Source organism: Pinus tabuliformis, chromosome 2_1 (assembly GCF_031772625.1).
Source record: "Pinus tabuliformis cultivar Carrire ecotype Pingquan chromosome 2_1, CPIR1, whole genome shotgun sequence".
NCBI lineage: Eukaryota > Viridiplantae > Streptophyta > Pinopsida > Pinales > Pinaceae > Pinus > Pinus tabuliformis.
The window spans coordinates 312,815,188-312,838,072 of NC_142299.1; the positions used below are offsets into that span (position 1 = coordinate 312,815,188).

The 22,885-nt window shown below is 35.4% G+C and overlaps 1 protein-coding gene across 1 annotated transcript; it reads left to right on the forward strand.

Annotated features, from left to right (window-relative positions):
- The first annotated feature begins 3,475 nt into the window (after positions 1 to 3,475).
- LOC149200100 (uncharacterized) lies at positions 3,476 to 7,089 on the forward strand. The gene is made up of 2 exons (XM_089400845.1): positions 3,476 to 3,807; positions 4,143 to 7,089. The coding sequence occupies exon 2, from the start codon at positions 4,165 to 4,167 to the stop codon at positions 7,087 to 7,089; it is 2,925 nt and encodes a 974-aa protein (XP_089256971.1). The 5' UTR covers positions 3,476 to 3,807; positions 4,143 to 4,164.
- Positions 7,090 to 22,885: the final 15,796 nt, after the last annotated feature.

The window sequence follows — 22,885 nt, forward strand, 5'->3', positions numbered from 1 at the left end:
CTCGAAAGTTTTAGAGTGCTTTCTTCAACCCTGATGATGGATCCCACTTGGGATTCGAAACGTTGGTTCAAAAATGTTTACACTGTGGATTCTCCGATCAATTCAAAAGATAAAAACCACAGATCTCTCAAATCCAAAATCTTATCCCTGTACGGAGGGGATACTTGGAGTGATATCCTTTCACTCGAAAGTTTTAGAGTGCTTTCTTCAACCCTGATGATGGATCCCACTTGGGATTCGAAACGTTGGTTCAAAAATGTTTATACTGTGGATTCTCCGATCAATTCAAAAGATAAAAACCATAGATCTCTCAAATCCAAAATTATCATATTTGTTGTGATGAATTGTCTAGTGGAATTTCCACAACAGTTTATGGATAAGATCCCCTAAGAGTGGTTGTGTTATGGGTTGTAGGTGTTGAAATTAGGAACAAGAAGATATGTTTAGGTCATATGGTGCAAGTGTTTTCCTCCCCTAACCATGGAATTTAAGCTCAATAAGGTTCAATTAGGGATGAAGCACCTTCCCCCCCTTAACCATATATTTAGGTGATAAGACACATTTCCACTATGTAAAACATATTCATGGCATGTGCATCCACTCAAATGCTAAAAAACACCAACCATGGTCTTAAGAGGCATTGTTAATGTGGACCCAAGACACATTATTGTTTAGGGCCTATGTTGTGGTTTAATCATGACACTCATATCACTCTAATGGGCTAGAGATAATAAGGTTCCATGTAGTTATTAAAGGATGCATTAATGGAACTATAGCCTAAAATATGGTTGATGGGTTGTAGATGTTGTTCATAACTCTTGAATATGAGAAGCTTCACTAAAAAAGAAAGGTAATTATTGTCCTACCTTCAACTTGATTAAACCTTGAGAAGCACTCCTAGTTCATAAATAATATATCCATGGTGTCACATGTAGGTGAATATGTCGTATAAAGGTCCCATGTGATTATTTAAGGGTTGTTCCTTGGATCCTAAGCATGAAGCAAGGTTTAGGGCTTCAGGATCTTGTTTCCCATTCTTAACTTTAGCGAAGGACTTAAGACCCATTATTTATGGTCAAGACTTTGTAATAGAATCCATATTCAACTCAAACCTCAAATACTACCTAGAGAGGGCTTCTGACATGGTTTTTAGGCGTTGTTCATGGAATTTGAGCTTAAGAATATTCAATTCACGTATAAGGCCTTATTTCCCCTCTAAAACATGTTTAAATCGTGACATCCATTTCCATTTAACAAAACCTACTCATGGTGCATGTCTCCTAGTCGAAATTTGCAAGGAACCACTACAAAGAACTCATATGTTTCTTTGAGGACTCATTCATTACTCTTGAGCTTGGGAAGAATAATAAAATCAAAAAGAATTTTTTTACTTCCTTAGCCATGCTTATGGCTCCATGAGCCATCCTTGATGCACATAACCTTGTAATGGTGTCCATATCCAAGTCTAATTGCAAAGATCCCCTAGATTGTTTATTACGATTTGCACATGTTGTTCATGATGTGGTTTTAATGGAAAGCACACTTTGTAAACATGGATTGAAATTAATGTGGAAGCCAACATAGACACCTGTATAGGTCATCCATCAAGATTAGGAAGCGTTGAAGCAATTCAAATAGGAATAAGGATTTCCTAAAACATTTGCACATTCTTGATATTTTCAAAAAACATGCATTCCTTTTACAACAATTTCAAAAAGCGACTTTATACACCTATCATTAATTACTAAATGACCATGACTATATTTATAATTTTATCTATTAAAATTGAAATTTTTAAAAATATATAAATTGAAAAATTGACCTAAAATATACTTAGTATCAAAGGTTATATATATATTATTTAATTATTATATTATCACTATCCATATCTCTTAATAAAGGGCTTAATGGTTAAGAGCATATGTTTCCTCCTAAAAAATCACTATTTCAAAACTAAAAGAGATTAAAATAGTGTTTAGAAAATCTTCGGCAAAATCACATAATCAATCTTTTGTCGACGCGTTTCGAACCAACCAGTGTGGTTCATCGTCAGGACAAGTTGAAGGACTGATCTGGCTAAGCTTGATTAAATAGAGTGTGCAGAGATCCCAACGGTTATATTGCAACGGCTAATTTTGACTTAGTCAAACTAATAATTTTATTATTAACCGAAACCTACTATTATTAGTTAATTGAATATAATAAATATAATGTTTAAATATAATGGTCATTATATTTATTAAAAATCTATATTTATTATTATTCTTAAATTAATTAATTCCAAATAAATAGTATTAAAATACTATTAATCTTTAGAATTTAGTTACAATGGTAATTGGTATTTAAAAATTGTTTATACCTAAGGATCCAATGGTAAAGATATAATAGTTAATAAATTATGGTAAATTCATAATGGTAAACTACCTATAATGGTCATTAATAAATTATATTAATATTCCCAAATTATTTAACTCTAAATGGTAATAAATTACTATTGTTTTTAGAATCAAGTTATAATAGGTAAAAGTTTAAACCAAAAAATCATTTTAATTTAAAATTTTTTAATTGTAAAGGCCCATTCGAAATTAAATTAATAAGTACTAACTACTAATCTATATTTTCTTAATAATTTATAGTTCTAATAATATTAAAAAACAATAAATAGTATTTTAGTTAAATTAATATTCCTAGAATGTAGTTTACCTAAGGTAAATGCCCTAATTAACATACATGTTTATTAATAATAGTATATTCATTAACCTAATATTATTGGTATACCATATACTTTTCTAATAACTTCTTGTTTATCATTTAACCTTAAGGGTTATTAGGTAAAATTGGATTACCTCTTATCATTAATTATATTCAATAATTTATCAATAATAATTTACTAAAATTCTAATTAGAATTAATTATGTTATTAGTTATTAATCTTATTACTTATAAGGTTTAGAAAAGGAAGGCCTTTATTAATTCAATATAAGGAAATCAGTTAAAAGTAAAAATCAATGAAACAATCTAATCTAATTTAAAATACCCCTTGGAATAAGGTTAATACTAACAAACTAAAACCTCAAGCACTCCAGATTAATAAAGCAACCCGCCAAAACCAGAACTCGAGGAGAGAGAAGACAGAGACCCTAAGAAGGAACAAAGAGGGAAGGGTGGAGGCTAGGAAGACAACGCTGGGACCCAGCAACTGCTAATCTTCCAGCCATCATCCCTATTAAGATTGTTCGGCCTTTTCTCAATCTCCAGGACCTCTCTAAAATATATATGCCTTCATAAACTTAACATTGAAATCACCTTTCACCATTTTTTTAATTGTTGAATCCCCTAAATTCACTTTTGCTTGAATCGCATACTTGCATTGGGTCGACACTTCCCTACCCAAACAAAATTAATACGTTTTCTAACCTTAAAACGATCGATTACTCATATATATATAGACAGTAATAGCTTTCGGACTGATTGGCTTCTATTTCTTCGCAGGTCTCACCTTGAAGCTTCCGCAGTAAATTTCCAAAAGGCTATTTCGCAGGTGAGTGACAGTTGAATCTGCAAAGGGTGATTTTGCGGGGAACTGACACTAGAATTTGCAGAGGGCAAGAGGCTTTTTGGCAGTGTGTCGTCGAGGCTTGAAGAGTAGAAGCCATTCCAAAATTTGAGCTAGTTGAGCAGCAATTGAATCTGCAAAGGGCGATTTGGCTGGGGAGTGACAGTAGAATTTGCGAAGGGCGGGAGGCTTTTCGGCAGAGTCTGTCGTCGAGGCTTGAAGAGTAGAAGCCATTTTTTTTTGCGAAAGAGGTATTTATTTCAGTATACCATATCTTTTTCTTTAGTCTGCTTTAGTCTATTTAAATTTGAAATTTTAGATTCTTATTTGTTTTGGAATTTTGAGAGATTTAGAAGTTGCGAAAGTTTGATTTGTTATTTGCGAAAATTTGGACTTCGTTGTCTTAAATTGCTCTGTATCGACTCTGTATTTGGACAGTTTTTAAGCTATTATTCCTAATGTTTGTATTCTGGTTCTGGTTCTGTGAGTTTGAGTAATATGAAAGCAAATTTTATCACCAATTCCGAATTTTGATATTTAAAATCGATTTACACTAATCCCTATCCCTAATTCCTGGCGCACGCAGGCCGACCTCGCAAGCGAACAAGATGGCGGGCAATAAGAAGGGCGGGAGGAAGAGATGTGAGCAACAACAAGCTAAAGCTGCAAATGATCCCTCTTCCACGCGAGGAGATGATAAAGTATCGAAGTTGACCGACCTCAATCAAATCCTTATGAAAGAAATCACTGGCTTAAGAGAAGAAAAAGCTGTTTTGTCCACAAATGTCACTGCATTAGGATTAGAAATTGAATCTACAAGGAAAATGACTGAAGAATGGAAGGAGGTTGAGAAAGAATTGAGAAAAGAACTTGCAAAGAAAGATGCCGAATACGAAGCTGCGATTTCTCAAATACACAGGCAACTGCAGGAAGCTGAGAAACAATTGAATTCCGAAATTTCTGCGAAAGAAGAGGAGTGTAGAGCAGTTAATCTTGATCAAAAGAATCTGGAGGCAACTGTTTTGCAGTTGAAAGATAAAATTGAAGAGATATCTGCAGACTTAGAGGTAACCGCTAAACATGCGAAATGTGAAAAGGAAGTGCTTTTATCCCAGATTATAGCAGCCAAAAAAGAGACTGACCAAATCACCAGCAGTAGCCAAATAGCAGAGGATGCTTGGAATTTGGAGAAGGAGAAAATGCTGAGCAGGTTTGCAGAGCTAGAAGCTAACCTTGAGTTGATGTCCAGCGAGAAAGGCTCACTGAGCGAGACAAACAGAGAGCTAAGGACTGAAGCGGAATCTTTGAAGGCCCAGTTGGTATCAGAAATTGAATCTGCAAGGAAAATGAATGAAGAATTCAAGAAGGCTGAGAAAGAATTGAGAGAACTTGGAAAGAAGGACGGGGATTACCAGGTTGCGATTTCTCAAACACTCAAACAATTGCAGGACGCTGAAGCAAGATTCAATACCGTAATTTCCGCTAAAGAAGAGGAGTGTAGAGCAGTTAACCTTGATAAAAAGAATCTGGAGGATACTGTTTCGCGTTTGAAAAATCAAATTCAAGCTAGATCTTCAGAATTAGAGGCAACCAATAAAGGTCGGAAATTGGAAAAGGATGTGCTTTTATCACAGATCGTAGCAGCCAAAAAGGAGACGGCCGAGATCACTAGAATTAGCCAAATAGCACAGGAAACTTGGAATGTGGAGAAGGAGAAAATGTTGAGCAGGCTTGCAGAGCTAGAAACGAACCTTGCGTTCATATCTAGCGAGAAAGGGTCACTGAACGAGACAAATAGAGAGCTAAAGACAGAGGCGGAGTCTCTGAAGGCCCAGTTCGTGTCAGAAATTGAGTCTGCAAGGAAAATGACTGATGAATGGAAGGAGGCTGAGAAAGAATTGAGAGAAGAACTTGTAAAGAAGGATGACGAATACAAATCTGCGATTTCTCAAGCAGTCAAAGAATTGCAGGAAGCCAAGGAAAGATTCAATGCCGAAATTTCTATGAAAGAAGACGAGTGTAGAAGACTTAACCTTGATAAGAAGAATCTGGACGCAACTGTTTTGAAGTTGAAAAATCAAATTCAAGTGATATCGTCAGAATTAGAGACAGCCAATGAAGATCGGAAATTGGAAACCGAAGTGTTTTTATCGCTAGATATTGCCAGAAAAGAGACTGCCGAGATCAACAGAAGTTACCAAATGGCACAGGAAGACTGGAATGCTGAGAAGGAGATCCTGCTGAGCAAGCTTGCAGAGCTACAAGCAAAGCTTCAGTTGGTGGCTAGCGAGAAAGGGTTGCTGAGCGAGATGAATAAAGACCTAAAGACGGAGGCGGAGCCTTGGAAGGCCCAGTTGGTATCAGAAGTTGAGTCTGCAAGGAAAATCACGGAAGAATGGAAGGAGGCTGAGAAAAAATTGAGAAAAGAACTTGAAAAGACGGATGAGGAATACCGAGGTGCGATTTCTCGAGCACTCAAACATTTACAGGAAGCCAGGAAAAGATTACATACTGAAACTTCTATGAAAGAAGAGGAGTGTAGAACACTTCATCTTGATAAGAAGAATCTGGAGGCAACTGTTTTGAAGTTGAAAAATCAAATTCAAGTGATATCATCAGAATTAGAGACAACCATTGAAGATCGGAAATTGGAAAAGGAAGTGTTTTTTTCACTGGAAGTTGCCAGAAAAGAAACTGCCGAGATCAGTAGAAGTTACCAAATGGCACAGGAAGATTGGAATGCTGAGAAGGAGATACTGCTGAGCAGGCTTTCAGAGCTACAAACGAAGCTTCAGTTGGTGGCTAGCGAGAAAGGGTCACTGAGCGAGATGAACAGAGAGCTAAAGACTGAAGCGGAGTGTTTGAAGGCCCAGTTGGATGACTATAAGGATAAATTGGTTGGTATGGAAGATGAAGGGCAGGACTTGAAAACTGCGTCTGTAAGCATTGCAGAGAGGTTGGAGGCTTTGCAGGTAGATGAAAATGTCAAACAAAACTCTGACGTAATTCAGGAGTACAATGTGGAGGAGTTGAGTAAAAGAATTGTAGAGTTGCAGGAAACACATGTCAAGGTATTGCAGGAATTTGAAACACTTCATGCAGAGGCTATCAGGAAATGTGAGGAGATGACAGAAAAACACTCTGAATTGTTCAGCGAAAAAGAAGAACAGGGGAAGAGAATTAACTCATTGCGAGGACAGATTAATTCTCTTATGAACGAAAAGAATTTGCTTTCTCGAAATCTCAAAGAGGCAACCAAAAAATTTGAAGATTTTGCAGAAAGATGTTTACAGATTGAGCATTCAACTATAGCAGAGGAAGAAAGGAGTGCGTTGGTTGATATTGCAAACCGTATAGATGTGCATGAAAAGCCAAAACAGAGCAACTTGAAGGGAAATCAAAACCCAAGCGATGTCAATGGAAAGCCAAACCCAAGCGATGTGATTGAAACGCAAAGTATGCAGGAAAATATAAAGCCCAATGGTGCTTATCAAACAAAAACGCCAAAGAAGTCGCAGAGAAAGAGAAGGTGAGAACCAAGTTCTCACATAAGGACTGAATTTGTTTCTGCAATTTTCCGGTTATATTCTTTCCAACTATGTAAATAATTTTATTTTTGTTGTGATGCTGTAAGTGTTAGTTTATGCCTGCTGCAGCCATGTGCGATGGTTTTAAAATTCAGAACTTCCCAGGATTACTTATCTAGTTTTGCTCAAAGTGAATAATGTTTCACTTTGAAGGTTATACTGAAGTGTGTCATGTACTTTGTTATTTTTGTGGAATTTCAATTTAGATTTATAATGTGGGAATCTGATTTCTCCAATTAAATGATTTATATAATTATAATGATTTATATAATTATAAATATTGTTGTGAAGTTATTTCATATTTTTTTTATCTTTCTGATATTTATATTCATAATATTGTTGTGAAGTTATTTCATATTTTTTTAATCTTTCTGATATTTATATTCATAATCTAGTTTTGGTCAAGTGCAGATGAATGTTTAGCTTTCAATGTTATAATGAAGTGTGTTATGTAGGGATGTTTCACTTTGAATGTGTTAATGAAGATGAATGTTTAGCTTTTGAATGTTATAATGAAGTGTGTTATGTAGGATGTTTCACTTTGAAATGTTATGTAAGTTTTATTTTTTGGAATTTTAATTTATATGTATATTTATTTTAAATGTGTTACTGAAATGTGTTATGTAGTTATTTTTTGGAATTTCAATTTACATGTATATAATGTATATTTGTATATAATGTGTTATGTATATATGTATATAATGTGTTATGTAGTTATTTTTTGGAATTTTAATTTATATGTATATTCACTTTAGATGTGCTATTGAAGTGTTAGTTGTTATTTTTTGGAATTTTAATTTACATGTATATTGTGGGATTCTGATTTTTTTAATTATAATTATCGTTATGAAATAAAGTTGTTTCATTTTTTTTAATTTTTATATTTTTATTGATAAATTAAATTATCAAATAGGAAAAATTAATTAGATGACAAGAAAGATTTAATCATTTATGATTATTTTGTATATGATTAATAGTTTGGAGGAAGTGTTTTCAAATAAAAATGTTAGTAAAAAGTTTAAATGTAAATTTAAAAAAGGATAAATGAAGATGCAAAGTATTATGGAGTTGGAAACTAGGGTTTATGACATGTCTTTTTCTTCATAAAATGGAGTCACAATCCTGGGATTTGAATCTCTAAATTATCTCAAGACTCAAGAATCATTGGGACATGGTCTCAAAATGACTAATTAAAATTATTTACGTATAACAATTAGAAATATATTCACCTTATAAATAGATGACGAATGTTAATTATATAAATATAATTTAATAATTATCAATAATTCTTAGGTGGATGGTAGGGATTTAACCCTTTGGAAAAAAACACTGATATATTATGAAAAAGGTATCCAATACAAATATTAGAGATTGTTCAAAATAGTTCAAAATAGATCGCAACATTAGAGATTGTTCAAAATAGTTCAAAATAGATCGCAGCATAAGGGCGATGTCTATCACACTCAAAACAAATTGTTTCATGTAAACCATATATCCCTAATGTCAATCACAGTCCAAACAAATTGTCTCATGTAAACCATATATCCCTAGTGCCTTGAATATTGAGTGTTATACAAAACATTACATCATATTGAAATACCAAATAAGAGTTATCTATATCCATCATTATAAGACTAAAAATGTAGCTTATGGAAGAGGAATGGAGCCCTCATCTTTAATTTTAACTTATCAAAGATTAAGATATAACTATAGTGTTATGAAATGAGTTATGATTTTTTGAGCATACGATATTGATAAGTCATAGTATTGTAATAAATTTTATTTATGAACTAGAATCTCTATGGTAAAGTGGAGGTAAATTTTTGTGAATAAGAATCTTCTTCCATGTTTTTTCAAGTGTATATATAATTTAGTTAATTTTATGATTTTAATTTTAATAGCTTGATATGTTTATTATAAATGGATGCATATTAACATTTATGAACCATTTAATTTATATAGTTATCCCAATAAAAATCAAAATTTGTAAATTATGAAAAATACTCCTCATTCATTAATGATACAAACATCTTTAATATATCAAAAACATTTAACATTCAAAGCATTAAACTATTTATATTACCAGCATAAATAGCCCCACCGCCGAGGTTGCTGATTGTACACTATTTCTCTTTTTAAGTGAATAAGAAGGATTGTACACTATTTCTCTTTTTAATTGAATAAGAAGGATCTGCTCTTGCCTTAAAAAAAAAAGAATTGGATAATACAACAGGCTAATTCTTGTACTAATTTGTTGGCAGACATTGGTACACATCACTCTCTTACTTTAATTCTTGATGACCTTGTGGTGTTTGATGGTGAGAACACAAATTCTGAGAGTGGCATTCATGAGTCAATGTAGGGTTAGGGTACTAATTTGTTGGCAGAGATTGGTACACATCACTCTCTTACTTCAATTCTTGATGACCTTATGGTGTTTGATGGTGAGAACGCAAATTCTAAGAGTGGCATTCATGAGTCAATGTAGGGTTAGGGTACTCTGATGGGTACTGATGATAATTTATGAGTGACACTCATGAGCTAATCTGGGATTAGGGTATTGAGATGGGTACTCATAATTGTTTGTGAAACTACAAAGTAGAATTGTTTTCTAAAACGCCTTGTGATGAGATTTATCTAAACTCAAATACTCAATGCTTAAGCTCAAATACCATGGAATATACATGGAAATACCATGGAATTTGTAGTCATGGAACATATTATGAATATTTTACATTATTTATGAGTTGAAATATGTTGTATCATTCCTTTTAATGAATTACAATATGGTTTGTAATTTAAAATTATCATTTTGTTTGAAATATAAATGTATTGTATTTTAATATAAAATATCAAAAATACAATTATATAGTTACAAAATTGTGGAATTGAATATAAAGTTATAAAGTTATGGAGTTAATATTGAATAAAATGTTATATGGTTGATGAATAGTATACTTAACGGATTATATGATATTAATTTTAAATTTTTTATTATTTTAAAAAATATATATGTTTAAATTAAATTAATTTAAAATATTTTATAAAATATTATATAAATTTATTTTAAAAGATGTTAAAAGATTTTAGATTAAGTAGTTTGGTGAATAATTTGTTTCTCAAGCGTGTATTCAAGTTTTGAGAGATGTTATGGTTGGCTTATTAGTAGTATTTACGAAAAGTTGTAACTAATGTAATAGTGGTAACTTATATTTTGAAATTAGTAATTCTCTAGAGATTCTTATTATTGTTTTAAAAGAAAATTTTGAATAAATATAAGAATTTAAAGTTATGCAAATTTTATAATATTAAATATTATAAAATAAATATAAATAAATGAGAAAAAAAAAAAGATTAATTAAAATATTTGTATTTCAGTAGGATATTCTCTATCTACATTAAAAAAAAAGTACATGTTGAATAAATATTTTTTATCAAAAATTAAGAAAAGTATAGAGAAATGAAAGAAGATCTATTTATAATAGTTATCTAGATAAAAGTTGCGGATTATTTACTCTAAAAGGGAATATTGAAGCCAAGAGATTAAAATCATTATCAACATTAATGATAATTGATTTGGCAAATCAATTATCAAATCTAGAGTCAAATATAGGTAAAAAGGAAAATATTTTTTGCATGAAACAATATGAAATCAAGGAATTGCAAGTGAATTGATGATTATGAATGCATATCTCAATTTATTGTTATGACTATGTGTATTAAAAAAGATCAACATAATTGTTGAATTAACATGGTTTGGAACACATAGAAGAAGGTCACACTTCAAGACATTACAATGAAGTCAAATTCAATAGTATCTTTATCAAAACACCTAAAATATATATTGAAGGTGATCATTCAAGAAAATAAAAGTCAATTGAAAACATACAAAAACAAGTTGACATAATTATTGTAGGAAAAAATGAAGAATGTTTTTGCCTTAGGAACCATAGTGAAAAATTGCTTAGATAAATGAAAAAACTGATAAGAAGTCATTACAAAACATAGTAGAACAACTTATTGAAAAGAAACCATCAAAATATTTAGATGTGAAAATGCAAAGTTGAGGAACAAGGAACAAATATAGATCCACTTAATATCATAACTCAAGAAGATGCCAAACCAATTGAGGTAAAAATATACTCAAATGTTGGTGTACAAAAGATATAAATTCTGAGTGTACTTATTAATAGAAGCACATACATTAATAATGCAACATTGTTGCATGAAAAAATAAACCTTTAAAAGAAAATCAAAAAAATGTTGCAAAGTTAGTTAATCTACATCCTAATCACAAGAGCAAGTACATTAACTAGTCAATATATAAGCATCAACCAGAAAGGAAATAATTAATCTATCTTCCCAAGAATATTGATATCAATATCATTTAGTCTCACGATAACAATTCACCTAGGGAAGCCTATAAGCATAGTGTTCCACAGAATATCAAATTAGGATGGTCAAATCATGTTATAGTTTGACAATTTTGCTTAGAAATTAAAATTTCATACATTTTGTTTGATCAATAATGACAACATGGAAAAACAAAGAATCAATTGAAACTATTGCAAGTAGAAGTAAAGACATAAATTAACACAAATATATATAAATTAATATATAATAATTAATAATTAATTAATTAATAGTTAATGAAGAGACATGTTAAAGGACATGTCTTCGTGAAAATACATGACTTCTTATTAAAGGGTACTCTCACCTAATAATCATAATATTTATAACAAGATTCTCATTTGTAGTAGCATACCATTTTTTTAAAGAAACAGGAAGCTTTATATATTATCAAACTGGAACACGGGTCAAAACCCTTACATTCACAGGCTGTTCTTCAACTATTGCAAACCAAAATTGGTCAAAATGGATTTTGCTCTATTTTTCCTATATCCTATCTTGCCTCTAACTAAGTTTATTTTAGGCCATTATATAGCATTGATTTACAAAACATTGTTCAAAAAAAGAGAGAAGACAGAAATAAACTATATTCCTAGAAATTTTCCATTTTCCATGGAATTTTCATTTGCTGCCTCCTCCTACATTGAGACCTTTGTTTCTGCAAGTTCCTCAAGCTTGCTCGAATTATCCGTGGCGGGAGGTGAAGGATCCTACAAGACAAATACTTCTTTAAGAACCCCCATGTTCGTTGCTTCCACTGTTACTTCTATCCCCTCCACCTTGGCTGAGAGGTTATCAGTTTTTGTAGCCACATTTTCCATTGTAAGCCTTAGTCTCTCCACATCTTTCATCAACTCAACTTCACGCATCTGCAACGAGAAGTGGATTTGTGCCTCCTCCAGTAACTTCTCCCTGATACACTCCATTTTGACCAACTTCTCCTCCAGTGAGACGACATCATGTACTTCTCCCAACCACTCTTCAATTACCTCACCTAGGAATGCCATTCTTGCCTTCAGATGAACTTTAATTGATACTCGACGCAATTTCTTTGCAGTTGCTCTCAATTTATAGCAATTCGACTTACTCATATCATGCTTTGCCTTCATTGTTATGCATTTAATGGTTGTGTTGTTCTTTCGCATGGTTATACCTGTTGGGTCGTACAATGGGTATAAGTTTACTCTTGATTACACTGTCTTTTTCCTTCATTTTATGTATTTGTGCCTTGATATAGTAAGATGTTGATAAAACTTCGATGAGAAATGAATAAAATTTCTTTTGATACGGTTCGACTAAGCAAAGCTAACTTTCGTTGTTTTTATGCAGAAATTAGCAAAGGGAATAGTTGTTGTTCAAAAGATTGAATAGAAAATGCTAAACAGAGGAAAAGGAGCAGGTCTTATGTGGACGAATCAAGGAATAAATCAAGAGGATCAGCACAAGTTGGAATGTTGTCTGATAATAGCATTTAGTTGGGAATTCCTCAGGATCTCCTGATCCTGAGGAATCACATTTATCTCTTTTACTTCTTGATTATAAAAGGGAACTTCTCTCCCTTTTGAGAGGAGTAATTTTAATATACGAAGTTTAATCTTGAAGAAGATAGGGCGTTGTAATGACATTTGAATTCGATGATTAATACATTAATTGAGTTGATGTTCACTCATGATATTCTGAAGTAGTTAAGCATTATTCGCTAGCAACTTCGGCCCGGTCACTGGTGGATTCCATTATTGTTCCCTATGTTTTTACTTTTCCTCTATCGCGAGTTTATTTACTCTGTTTTACAGTTTTACAGACAGTTTACTTTCATTGGTGTGGAATTCGTGTATGTATTTCATTACTTCTTAATTTTGTTAATCGATTTCATTTACTTATGTTGTGGATTGAATTCATCATTAGGAGAGAGCTATTTCCAGTTCATTAAAAGATAGAAGTGTTATTGATTGGATTGAATGCTTTATTCCTCCGCAGTAGTTTAGAATCAGCTAGAAGAGCTCTATTACTGCTACAGTGCACCCAGTTGATGCGATTGTAATTAGAATCTCTTGATTAAGATTGAGTCTTGGTTCTGATTAAGGTTGAGTTTTGATGCTTAGATAGATTATTTTCCCTGAAGTTACAAGCTTGAGATTTATGATTTAATTCATTTACTCTTGTATTGAATTTAATAAATTATCTCAAATCATTACTCTCCATAGATATTGCATTTGCACATATTGTGTACATTCTTGGAACATAAATACATACCCAGGTTGATGATTAATGTGAGGCAATTAGGAATTTTTAAAGATGCCTTATAGCACCCAACATTTTGGTGTCGTTGCCGGGGAGAGTGTTGCCATTTCACAGAAGAGTGATGTATGTTTGATAGTTGCTGCTGGGAAAGAATTGGGTATTAAAAACAGAAGGTAAGAACCTGCGTATGAGTAAGTAAAGTGCTTGCTCTCTCGCCCGCTTTTCAACACAATTAGGTAGGAATTGAAAGTAGACATATAAATTTGATGTTTATTTGCTGTGAAAGAATTGGGTATTAAAAATGGAAGGTAAGAACCTGCATACGAGTAAGTAAAGTGCTTGCTCCCTTGCCCACTTTTCAGCAAAAATTGCTTAGGAATTCAAGTAGAAATGAATGTTTTTATTTTTGTATGAATGAATAAGAAGAAAAGAGCAGAAAAATATATAATTCCTCCATCCAAATCCGAAAAATCCAAGGGACCAGTGACCCCTTGGACGATCAACCTTCATTGACGAAATCATAAGAAAAGTTGAATCTCAATCATCAGTAGGACCCTGAATCATTTCTACAAGAAATCCTATTGTAACCCTTCAGGCCGCAGGATCACCATCTATAGCTAACACTAAGATTCATAGCAGAACTAAAGGGTCTGAACAGAGTTTTCAGAATACTGAAAATTTGCAGTTTAGCCCTTTACAAGAAGGGAATTCTTGCAACCTCCGTGAAGGAGGAGGAGAAACAGGTAGTACTAAATTATCAGAACCCAAATCTCCTCAAACAGTGGTTGAACAGAGGACCCCCAGTATTCCAGACCAAGGAAGTGTTGTTAAAATCATTTTACAAGTCTCTTCTAGCCCTCCCAGGAACAAATCTCCAGCTCCAAAAATCCCTGAAGAGTATTGGCATATTTTTTACCAAATGGCCAATAATCAGCGACAACCTCAAACCTCTACATTACAATATCCTATTGTTGACACAGCTGTCAATGCTCCCATGAAAGCCATCCCGTTACAAAATATTCCTACCTTTCATGGGCTAACTTCAGAGGATCCCGATGCATTCCTTTTTTAATTTGATGTTTTATGTAGGGGTTATGATTACACTACTGACCCCCAGAAACTGAAGCTGTTTCCTTCTACTCTGAAGGGAGAAGCTTTGCGTTGGTTTATGGGGCTTGGTGGAGGTACCATTAACGATTGGGAATAAATGAAAACAACCTTTCTGAAAAAATACCAAGATTTTTGCCAAAGTAGAGAACTGAAGGATGAAATCTTTCAAATGGTAGCTAAGAGTAACGAGCCTCTTGAAGAATATGTAGAACGTTTTCAATATAATCTGCAAAGATCTCCTTATGCAAATCAACCCTTAAAGTTCTTAGAAACACAATGATTAAAGGTATGAAAGACCAATGGGTAGAAACATTAAACTTAATGGGGAAAGGGGATATTTATCAAGAGGATTTTAAGAATATTGTACAATTGTGTATCAGGTGTTCTAGAGGCAGTACAAGGCTGAAACCAACCGGGTGCGATGTGATCACTAGAGATAATAGGACCTCAGAAGGAAGCATTACACGAGTTGGAATTGGTAATTTGCTTGAATATTTCAAGACTGGTATCTTGGGAACCCTGACAACACAATTTGATATCATGCAAGCCAAATAGAAACAGGTTGAAGCAGAACAAAACCTAGCCATTTTCTGTCCATGATGTAGGAAGAAACACAATCATAGAGAATGTCTGCTAGATATGATACAGACATGTGCCATTTTCACTAAGGATCATGCTACAGGAAAGTTGTCCATCGCTTCCTGGGTTAAAAGAGGTCTTCAAGGAAGCCGAGGAGGAAGTGGAACCAGTGTATCTGATGAACCAGTGCCATCAACGGCAAGCACGACCGACAGATATGCCTACAGACCCTTCTTCATTCTTTCCTTCCTCACAATATAATTCTCAGTAGTGTCTAGGGACAACATGGCAGAACCAACCACCCTTCTCTAATTGGCCACCTCAAGCCTTTTCTATGCCATCATGGCCCAATCAATCAAATTGGTCAAATTCCTCTTATCCTTCACCATTCTGGTAGAGCAACCCCTATCCCTCGCAGTGGTCCCCTTCTACCTCATAAAATCATAACTGGTAACTAAATTTGCAATGATCAGTAAACCAGCCTATTGGAACAGTTCCTCTATCTCAGCCAACTTTACCAGCACCTTATGCATTGCAGCAAAATCCTCAATCTAGTATACGACCACAACTCCCAGCCCAACCAAATCCAAATCCTAACAACAGACCCATCCAGCTAGTACAAATTATTCAGAGTCTACACCCTGAAGTTGAGTCGAGATAATGTAATGAACTTAACTTAAGATCTGGACGCATAATTGCCCCAGATGAGGATAAAAATTTGCAACCTGAAATCAAAGAGACATATCTGGATAAGCCTTCGACTTTAGATAGCCAGCAAACAATGCAGGGAGAAGATACAGTCAGACAGAAGGATCCCGAGCAAATCATAACTTCTTCTCCCCCATTCCCAGAAAGATTGATAATACCTCGACTAATTGAATATCTTGATTTTGATCTTCTGGGAGAACTCAAGAATATCTGTATAAAAATACCCCTCCTCTAGGCTATTCAAGACATTCCGATATATGCTAAAACTATTAAAGAATTGTGTATAAATAAGTCTGTGAGGAAAGCAAAAATAACCCCAACTGTCCATGTTGTCGGGACTTTGTCTAATTTATTACTAGGCAAAGAGACACCTGTAAAATATGAAGACCCGGGAAACCCCATTGTCACAGTCCAGATAAATGGTCGCTCTTTTCCCAATGCTTTAGTCGATTTAGGGGCAACCATTAACATTCTCACAACAACAACTTGTGAAATGCTTGGCATCACAGCCTTGGAACCAACAACTACCTTTTTGGAACTTGTTGACCGCTCAGTCATTAAGCCAGAAGGAACATTACTAGATGTGATGGTTTCTGTAGACACTTGGGAATATCCGACAGATTTTTTTGATTATTAACCCTAGGAACTGGCTAGATGGACATCCCTTAATATTAGGAAGGCCTTGGCTAGCAATAGCTGATGCTTATATCAGCTGCCGGACAGGCAGTATGACCATAACCCGAGGAAATGATGTAAAGAATCTAGTCTTATACCCTCCCACTCAGCCAAGCCTAACCATTGTAAAAACTTGGAAACAACCTGTAACATATTTAACAAAAAATATTCGTTCACCATTGACTGTGGCAGATGCCCTTGAATTCAAAAACCAAATAGAAGACGATGTCATTAATACTTTTATGAATCACCTTGCTACGGTGTCTAATTTGATATGTCACATGATTAAAGCAGTCCTTAACAATGAGATTGAAGAAGATTCCCTGAGATATATCAATGGCCAACCAATACCAACAACCATTGTCTATAATAGCAAGCCTATCGAAATCGAGGAAGGGAAGATCCTGAACAGCAACAGTAATCTGAGTAGCGACCAGCAACAGAAACTTATCCAAGTCCTTAGGAAATACAAAGGAGATTTTGCATGGGACTACCCAGACATGAAAGGAATTGACCCTCAGTTATGCATGCACCACATCTACATTGAAAAGGATGCAAGACCCATTCAACAACCGCAGCGTAGATTGAATCCTCATCTAAAGGATATTGTGAAAGAAGAACTTCAAAAATTATTAGATGTGAATTTTATTTATCCTATATCTGACAGTAAATGGGTTTCCCCATTAGTCGTTGTCCCCAAAAAGAATGGAAAATGGAGGATATGTGTTGACTACAGAGAACTCAATAAAGCAACACAAAAATACCATTTTCCCCTTCCATTTATCGATCAAGTCCTAGACACACTGGCAGGGAATAAATTCTTCTCTTTCCTGGATGGCTTCAGTGGCTACAACCAAATTCAGATTGCCCTTGAAGACCAGGATAAAACTACTTTTACCTGCCCATGGGGAACATTTGCTTACAGAGTATTGCCTTTTGGATTGTGCAACGCACCTACTACATTCCAAAGAGCCATACTCAGTATTTTCGCAGACTTGATAAATGAAGGATTGGAGGTGTACATGGACGATTTTACACCCTATGAGGATGACTTTGATCAGGCATTACAAACATTGGAGAAAGTCCTAGAATGGTGTATTGCTACTAGGCTATGCTTAAGTCATGAGAAATGTCATATGATGATGACAGAGGGCCTGATTCTAGGTCATTACATTTCAGCAGCTGGAATTCAGGTAGATCCAGCAAAGATACAGGTAATCCTCTTATTAGCTACTCCCTGCACTCAAACAGAGGTACGTAGTTTTTTGGGATTTGCTGGATATTATCGTAGATTTATAAAGAATTTTTTGCAGATTGTTGCACCTTTATATGTCTTGACAGGGAATGTTGATTTTATATGGACTGATAAATGTGACACTGCCTTCACAGATCTTAAACAGTTAGTATCGACAACACCAGTATTACGAGGGCCGAACTGGGATATACCTTTCCAGATTTCATCAAACGCATCAGATATAGCTATTGGAGTTGTTCTTGGCCAAGAAGAAGACAAGAAACCCTACACTATATATTACATCAGCAAAACCCTAACTCCTGCTAAGTTGAACTATACAGTCACAGAAAAAAGAGTTTCTAGCTGATATTAACGCTATAAACAAATTTAGACACTATACAACTGGATATCTTGTCTTTCTGTGTACTAATCACTCTGCTATTAAATATTTAGCCAACAAACCTATCACAAATGGAAGAGTGACACGTTGGTTACTACTTTTGTAGGAATTTGACATAACTATAAGGGATCGACCAGGGAAGGAGAACCTGGTGGCAGACTTCCTCTCCCGAGTACCAAGAACAGATGATACAGTGGTGGTGGAGGATCAGTTCCCGGATGAACATTTGTTTGTTGTGGCCATAAAAACACCATGGTATGTGTTATCACTCAGGTTGTTCCCCAAAAGTTGTAGAAAAGGGAATACGGCCGAGGTAACCACAGACCAATCTTTTAGACACAGATTCTAGCCTATCTGCATCCAGAGAGGGCTCTCTCTTTATAATTTAGCGTTGTTTTGAGTTATATTAGGCTAGTTATGAAGTACAAAGGTTTGTTTGATTTTTGGATGGTGATCTTCAATAGAACAGGGGTGTAAATCTGAGAAGTTCAGTCCATTGGGCTAATGGAGTCTATGAGGATAAACTGTTGGATATGGTTTCTTTGACAGAGGGAGGTACTACAGAGCAAGTTAATCAATCATGGAACAATTTATAAGCTGGAATCAGATGGGATGGAGTCAGTGGGTGAAGGGAAATTAAGAATCCTTCATCATGCAGACAGAGGGAAAGTGGATGATTATTGCTAGGGAGCAGTTAAGAATTCCTTAGCTAATATTCAAGATGTAAGAACCAGGGGAAACAGGAGCAGTTAAGAATTCCTGCTTATGCTAATTCTGAAGAAAACATTAATAATAACAGAGATTGAACACAGAGTGCAAACAAGCAAATTCTGAGTTATTCTTTTTCTCTATTATTCAGATCATGAAACATATATGATATAGTAAACACAGAAATTGAAAACAAGTAAAAGAGACTTATTGATCCGTAAGATCATTCAAGAATTCTGTAACATGGTCCTCTGCTATCAATTCCATATCCAGAAATTCCAGCAACAATGGATTCCAGCAGCTTTTGTATTCAGAAGGTTTTCAGAGTTACAGCGCAGTCTAAGAAATGTATCACCAACCCCGAATATTTCGCTTGGGGAGGTATTTGTATAAAATTGTTTACAAAATATCTCAAATAGATAATATCTAGTAATAACTCATTCTACCTACTTTTATAGGAGAAGTAAATGATCTTGAAAACATGGAGAAATAAATGAAGAAGTAAATGTTGTTGTGTTGGCTGCTCAGTTGGTGAGATCTGTTGACTGTAAGCTGGATGAGTCGGCTGGTGGTTGTTTCCACTAATATTCCGCGCGGCTGCCTTAGCTTTCTCCGGCGTATTTAATTTTGATTTGATAGATTGTTGCCTCGCGTGACCCTTATCCGTTCCTATTCTCCACTTTCTGGCATATGGTACCAAGGCTTTTGGTTTACCAAGGATATAAAAGATACCAAAAATATGTTTATAGAATTTGCAACATGCTTTGCCACCAATGCTCCTCTGGTAACTGATGTCTTTGCAGCTTTCTCAAAGTCTCATCAGCATTTGTGTACCTGAATAAGTTAGGTTGGACTGTAAAAAGATGTTTCAGTTCATGATCAATATAAAATAGATTTTCCAAGTTGCTTAGAGAGTTTGGCCAGATGGAAGGGCCTTCTCTGCTGAAGTACTTGATGATGCATTTACTTGATCAGCAGCATGTCTATCCAACCTATGTGTGTACTCAACTTGTCTCAACAGCTGCTCATTGCTTCCCAACGGACTTGGCAAGCCCCTTTCAGCAAAACTGCAAATCTTTCTATGAAAGATTCTATCTCCACTTGCATATCCTGGCACCTCCTTTCCAAATTCTTCATCAAGGTTCTCTTGGTCATAACTCTTTTGATTGTTAGGATGGTGCATGTCCTGTCTCTAATGTCCAGTGCTGCTAGTTCTTCACTGGTCTTAGTATTCAAGAAATGGATTAGCCTGTTGGCCTGTTCGGGCTTGTGTCCCAATAGAGTTCTGGCCTTTTGAATTTCCACTTGGGCTACTGCTATCAAGTCAATCTGCTCATAAATGGTCTGAATAGACCTCCATACATCACTAATGGATTGACTGATGTTAGCCCACAAAATGCCTTTGATTTCTCCCAGAGGCTTATCTAAAGAGAGGTCCCTTTCCAATGCTTTTACCCTGTTCTCTAATTCTTTCACCTCTCTTGTCTTTTCTACCACAGTCATTTTGGATTTATCATAGCTTATTTCTAACTTTGCCAATTTCTCTTTGGCCTCTTTTAATTCTGACACTTGGAGTTTTAGCTCCTCCATGGCTTTTATTAACTGCTCTGTGGTCATGGTGGTACTGCTGCCTGCTGCTGGGGTACCTGTGGTTGTTTCAGCTGTGGATGCTGGAACCGTGGGAGGCACTGCTGTTATACCTGTAGGAGGAGCAGTTGTGACTGTTGGAGCTATTTCAGGTGGCTGGGAGGTCGACTCTCCCTGCTTATCTTGTAGTGCTTTCTCCAAGGCTTGCTCTGTCTCACTTAATCTTTCATTCATTCTCATCAGCAAGTCCATCATGTCCTCCTCTGCTTTTTGTTGTACAACCTCTGTAGTTTGTGGATGCATAGTAGTAGGCAGCTTCAATTGTTTCCTGAGGGCAGCAATGTCCTCTTCCTTCTTCTTAATTAGTGCTTTTATTCCTTTGGCATCCTTGGGATCATGTCCCAGCTCGATGATAATCTCTTCCAAGGACTTTATTCTGTTGTCTTTGGCTAAAGAAGATGCCTTCTCCAAGTCTAGTTGGGCCGATGTGTTGTTCAATGAGTTCTGCAATTTGTGAGCCAACATTGCCTTATCCGCCAATGTAGAGTAGACCATCTCTCCAGTTTGCTTATGTAGCTCAATTTGGTCCATAGGATGAATGTCTTTGGCAAGGACCTCCAGATTTGTTCTAATGTAGTCAGCTGCTGACTGTGGCTGCTGCACTTTAGGCTTAAAGTGGCTCAAGATCATTTTTCCTTCTTTTATATCATATGCAGACATTAACCTTTGCTGGTTGGCGGGGGTCATTTTGAGAAATTGATTATAAAGTTGCAGCCTCAATGGGTCATTCTGGGCCTTGATGTCCGTGAATGTTCTTTTGATATCAGAACCTTGCTTGCTTTGCGGCCTTGTGGATGAAACTTCCACACTGTGTTGCCTTTCTGGGTCCTGCCTATGAGAGCTGGTGGATGTTTCTATTACCAGGGAGATCTGTGGGCTGGTTGCCTTCTCACCTCTTAGGCTTTCTATGGTTTCCTCAATAATTTCCTCCTCAGGTAGAGGATTTATTCTTTTCCTTTTTGCCCCTGGTTGCTCTGCTGGTCCACTTACAGGTGTGGGCTCTTCTCTGTCTCTTTTCTTGCCCCTTTCCTCATTTAGAGGAGTCTGTAATGTTGGTATCTCTGGTGCTTTGGTCTGGATAGGAGGAATTTTTCCTTGGCCCTGTTCCTTTGATGTTGTTGGTTGATCTGTCATTATGTGTTGCTCTGTATCTAGCACTTCTTTTCCCTTTGATGTCCCTGCAGCTGGTGTAGTGCTTTCTTGGGCAGGTTGCTGTGAAGTTCCAGCAGATGATGTACCGACTCTGGTTTGCTGAGACAGCTTGAAAAATACTTGTCCAAAAGAGTCCAGGTCAAGAGTCTTTTCTAGATTTTTCATAGCTTGTTCCATTTTCTCTTGCTCAGTAAGCTCTTCTATCAGTGTGCCCTCTAACCACTCATCTTAATGAGCAAATTTCTCTATTTCAAGGATTCTACAATGTTTATAGGCTGATAGCCTGTTTTTTACTTTTCTTTCACTAATAAAGCCATTTGGGTCATAGGGTACCCACCAAAAGCTCTTCTTTAATTTGAGTTGTTCTCCCAATATCTTGTCAGCATCTTCCCATGCTTCCCTTTTGTTAAGGATAAAAGGGCCTAGTTGGTTTCTTATTTTCAGCTGGGCCTTTTTCTTTGCACTGTAGAAGTGAGTTAGATCTAAATTTATTAGTTGCCTGAAATATTCCAGAGCAAATAATCTCATAGGCACATATTTTGGCAGTTTATAGGGGCACAGGTCACAGCCATATATCCTGATCTCAGTGTGATTCTGGTAGAAGTACCAGTCACCTATCCTGTAATTCTTGGAGAGCTGTAAAAATTTCCTCATGTCACCAGAGAGCCTAGGAGGAGAATTTCATATTAATAGAGAGGAAGCAGGATGTATAAACAGGTCAATGAACTCACAATAGGTGTAAGGAGTTTCACCAATTCTGTGGAAAACAAAGGTCCAAAAGATTACAGACCTCCTCTCTCCCTTGGAATCCAGTTTCCTGATGGGAAATATAAAAATGTTTGGATGATAGTACAACAGTAGATGATATATGAAACTTG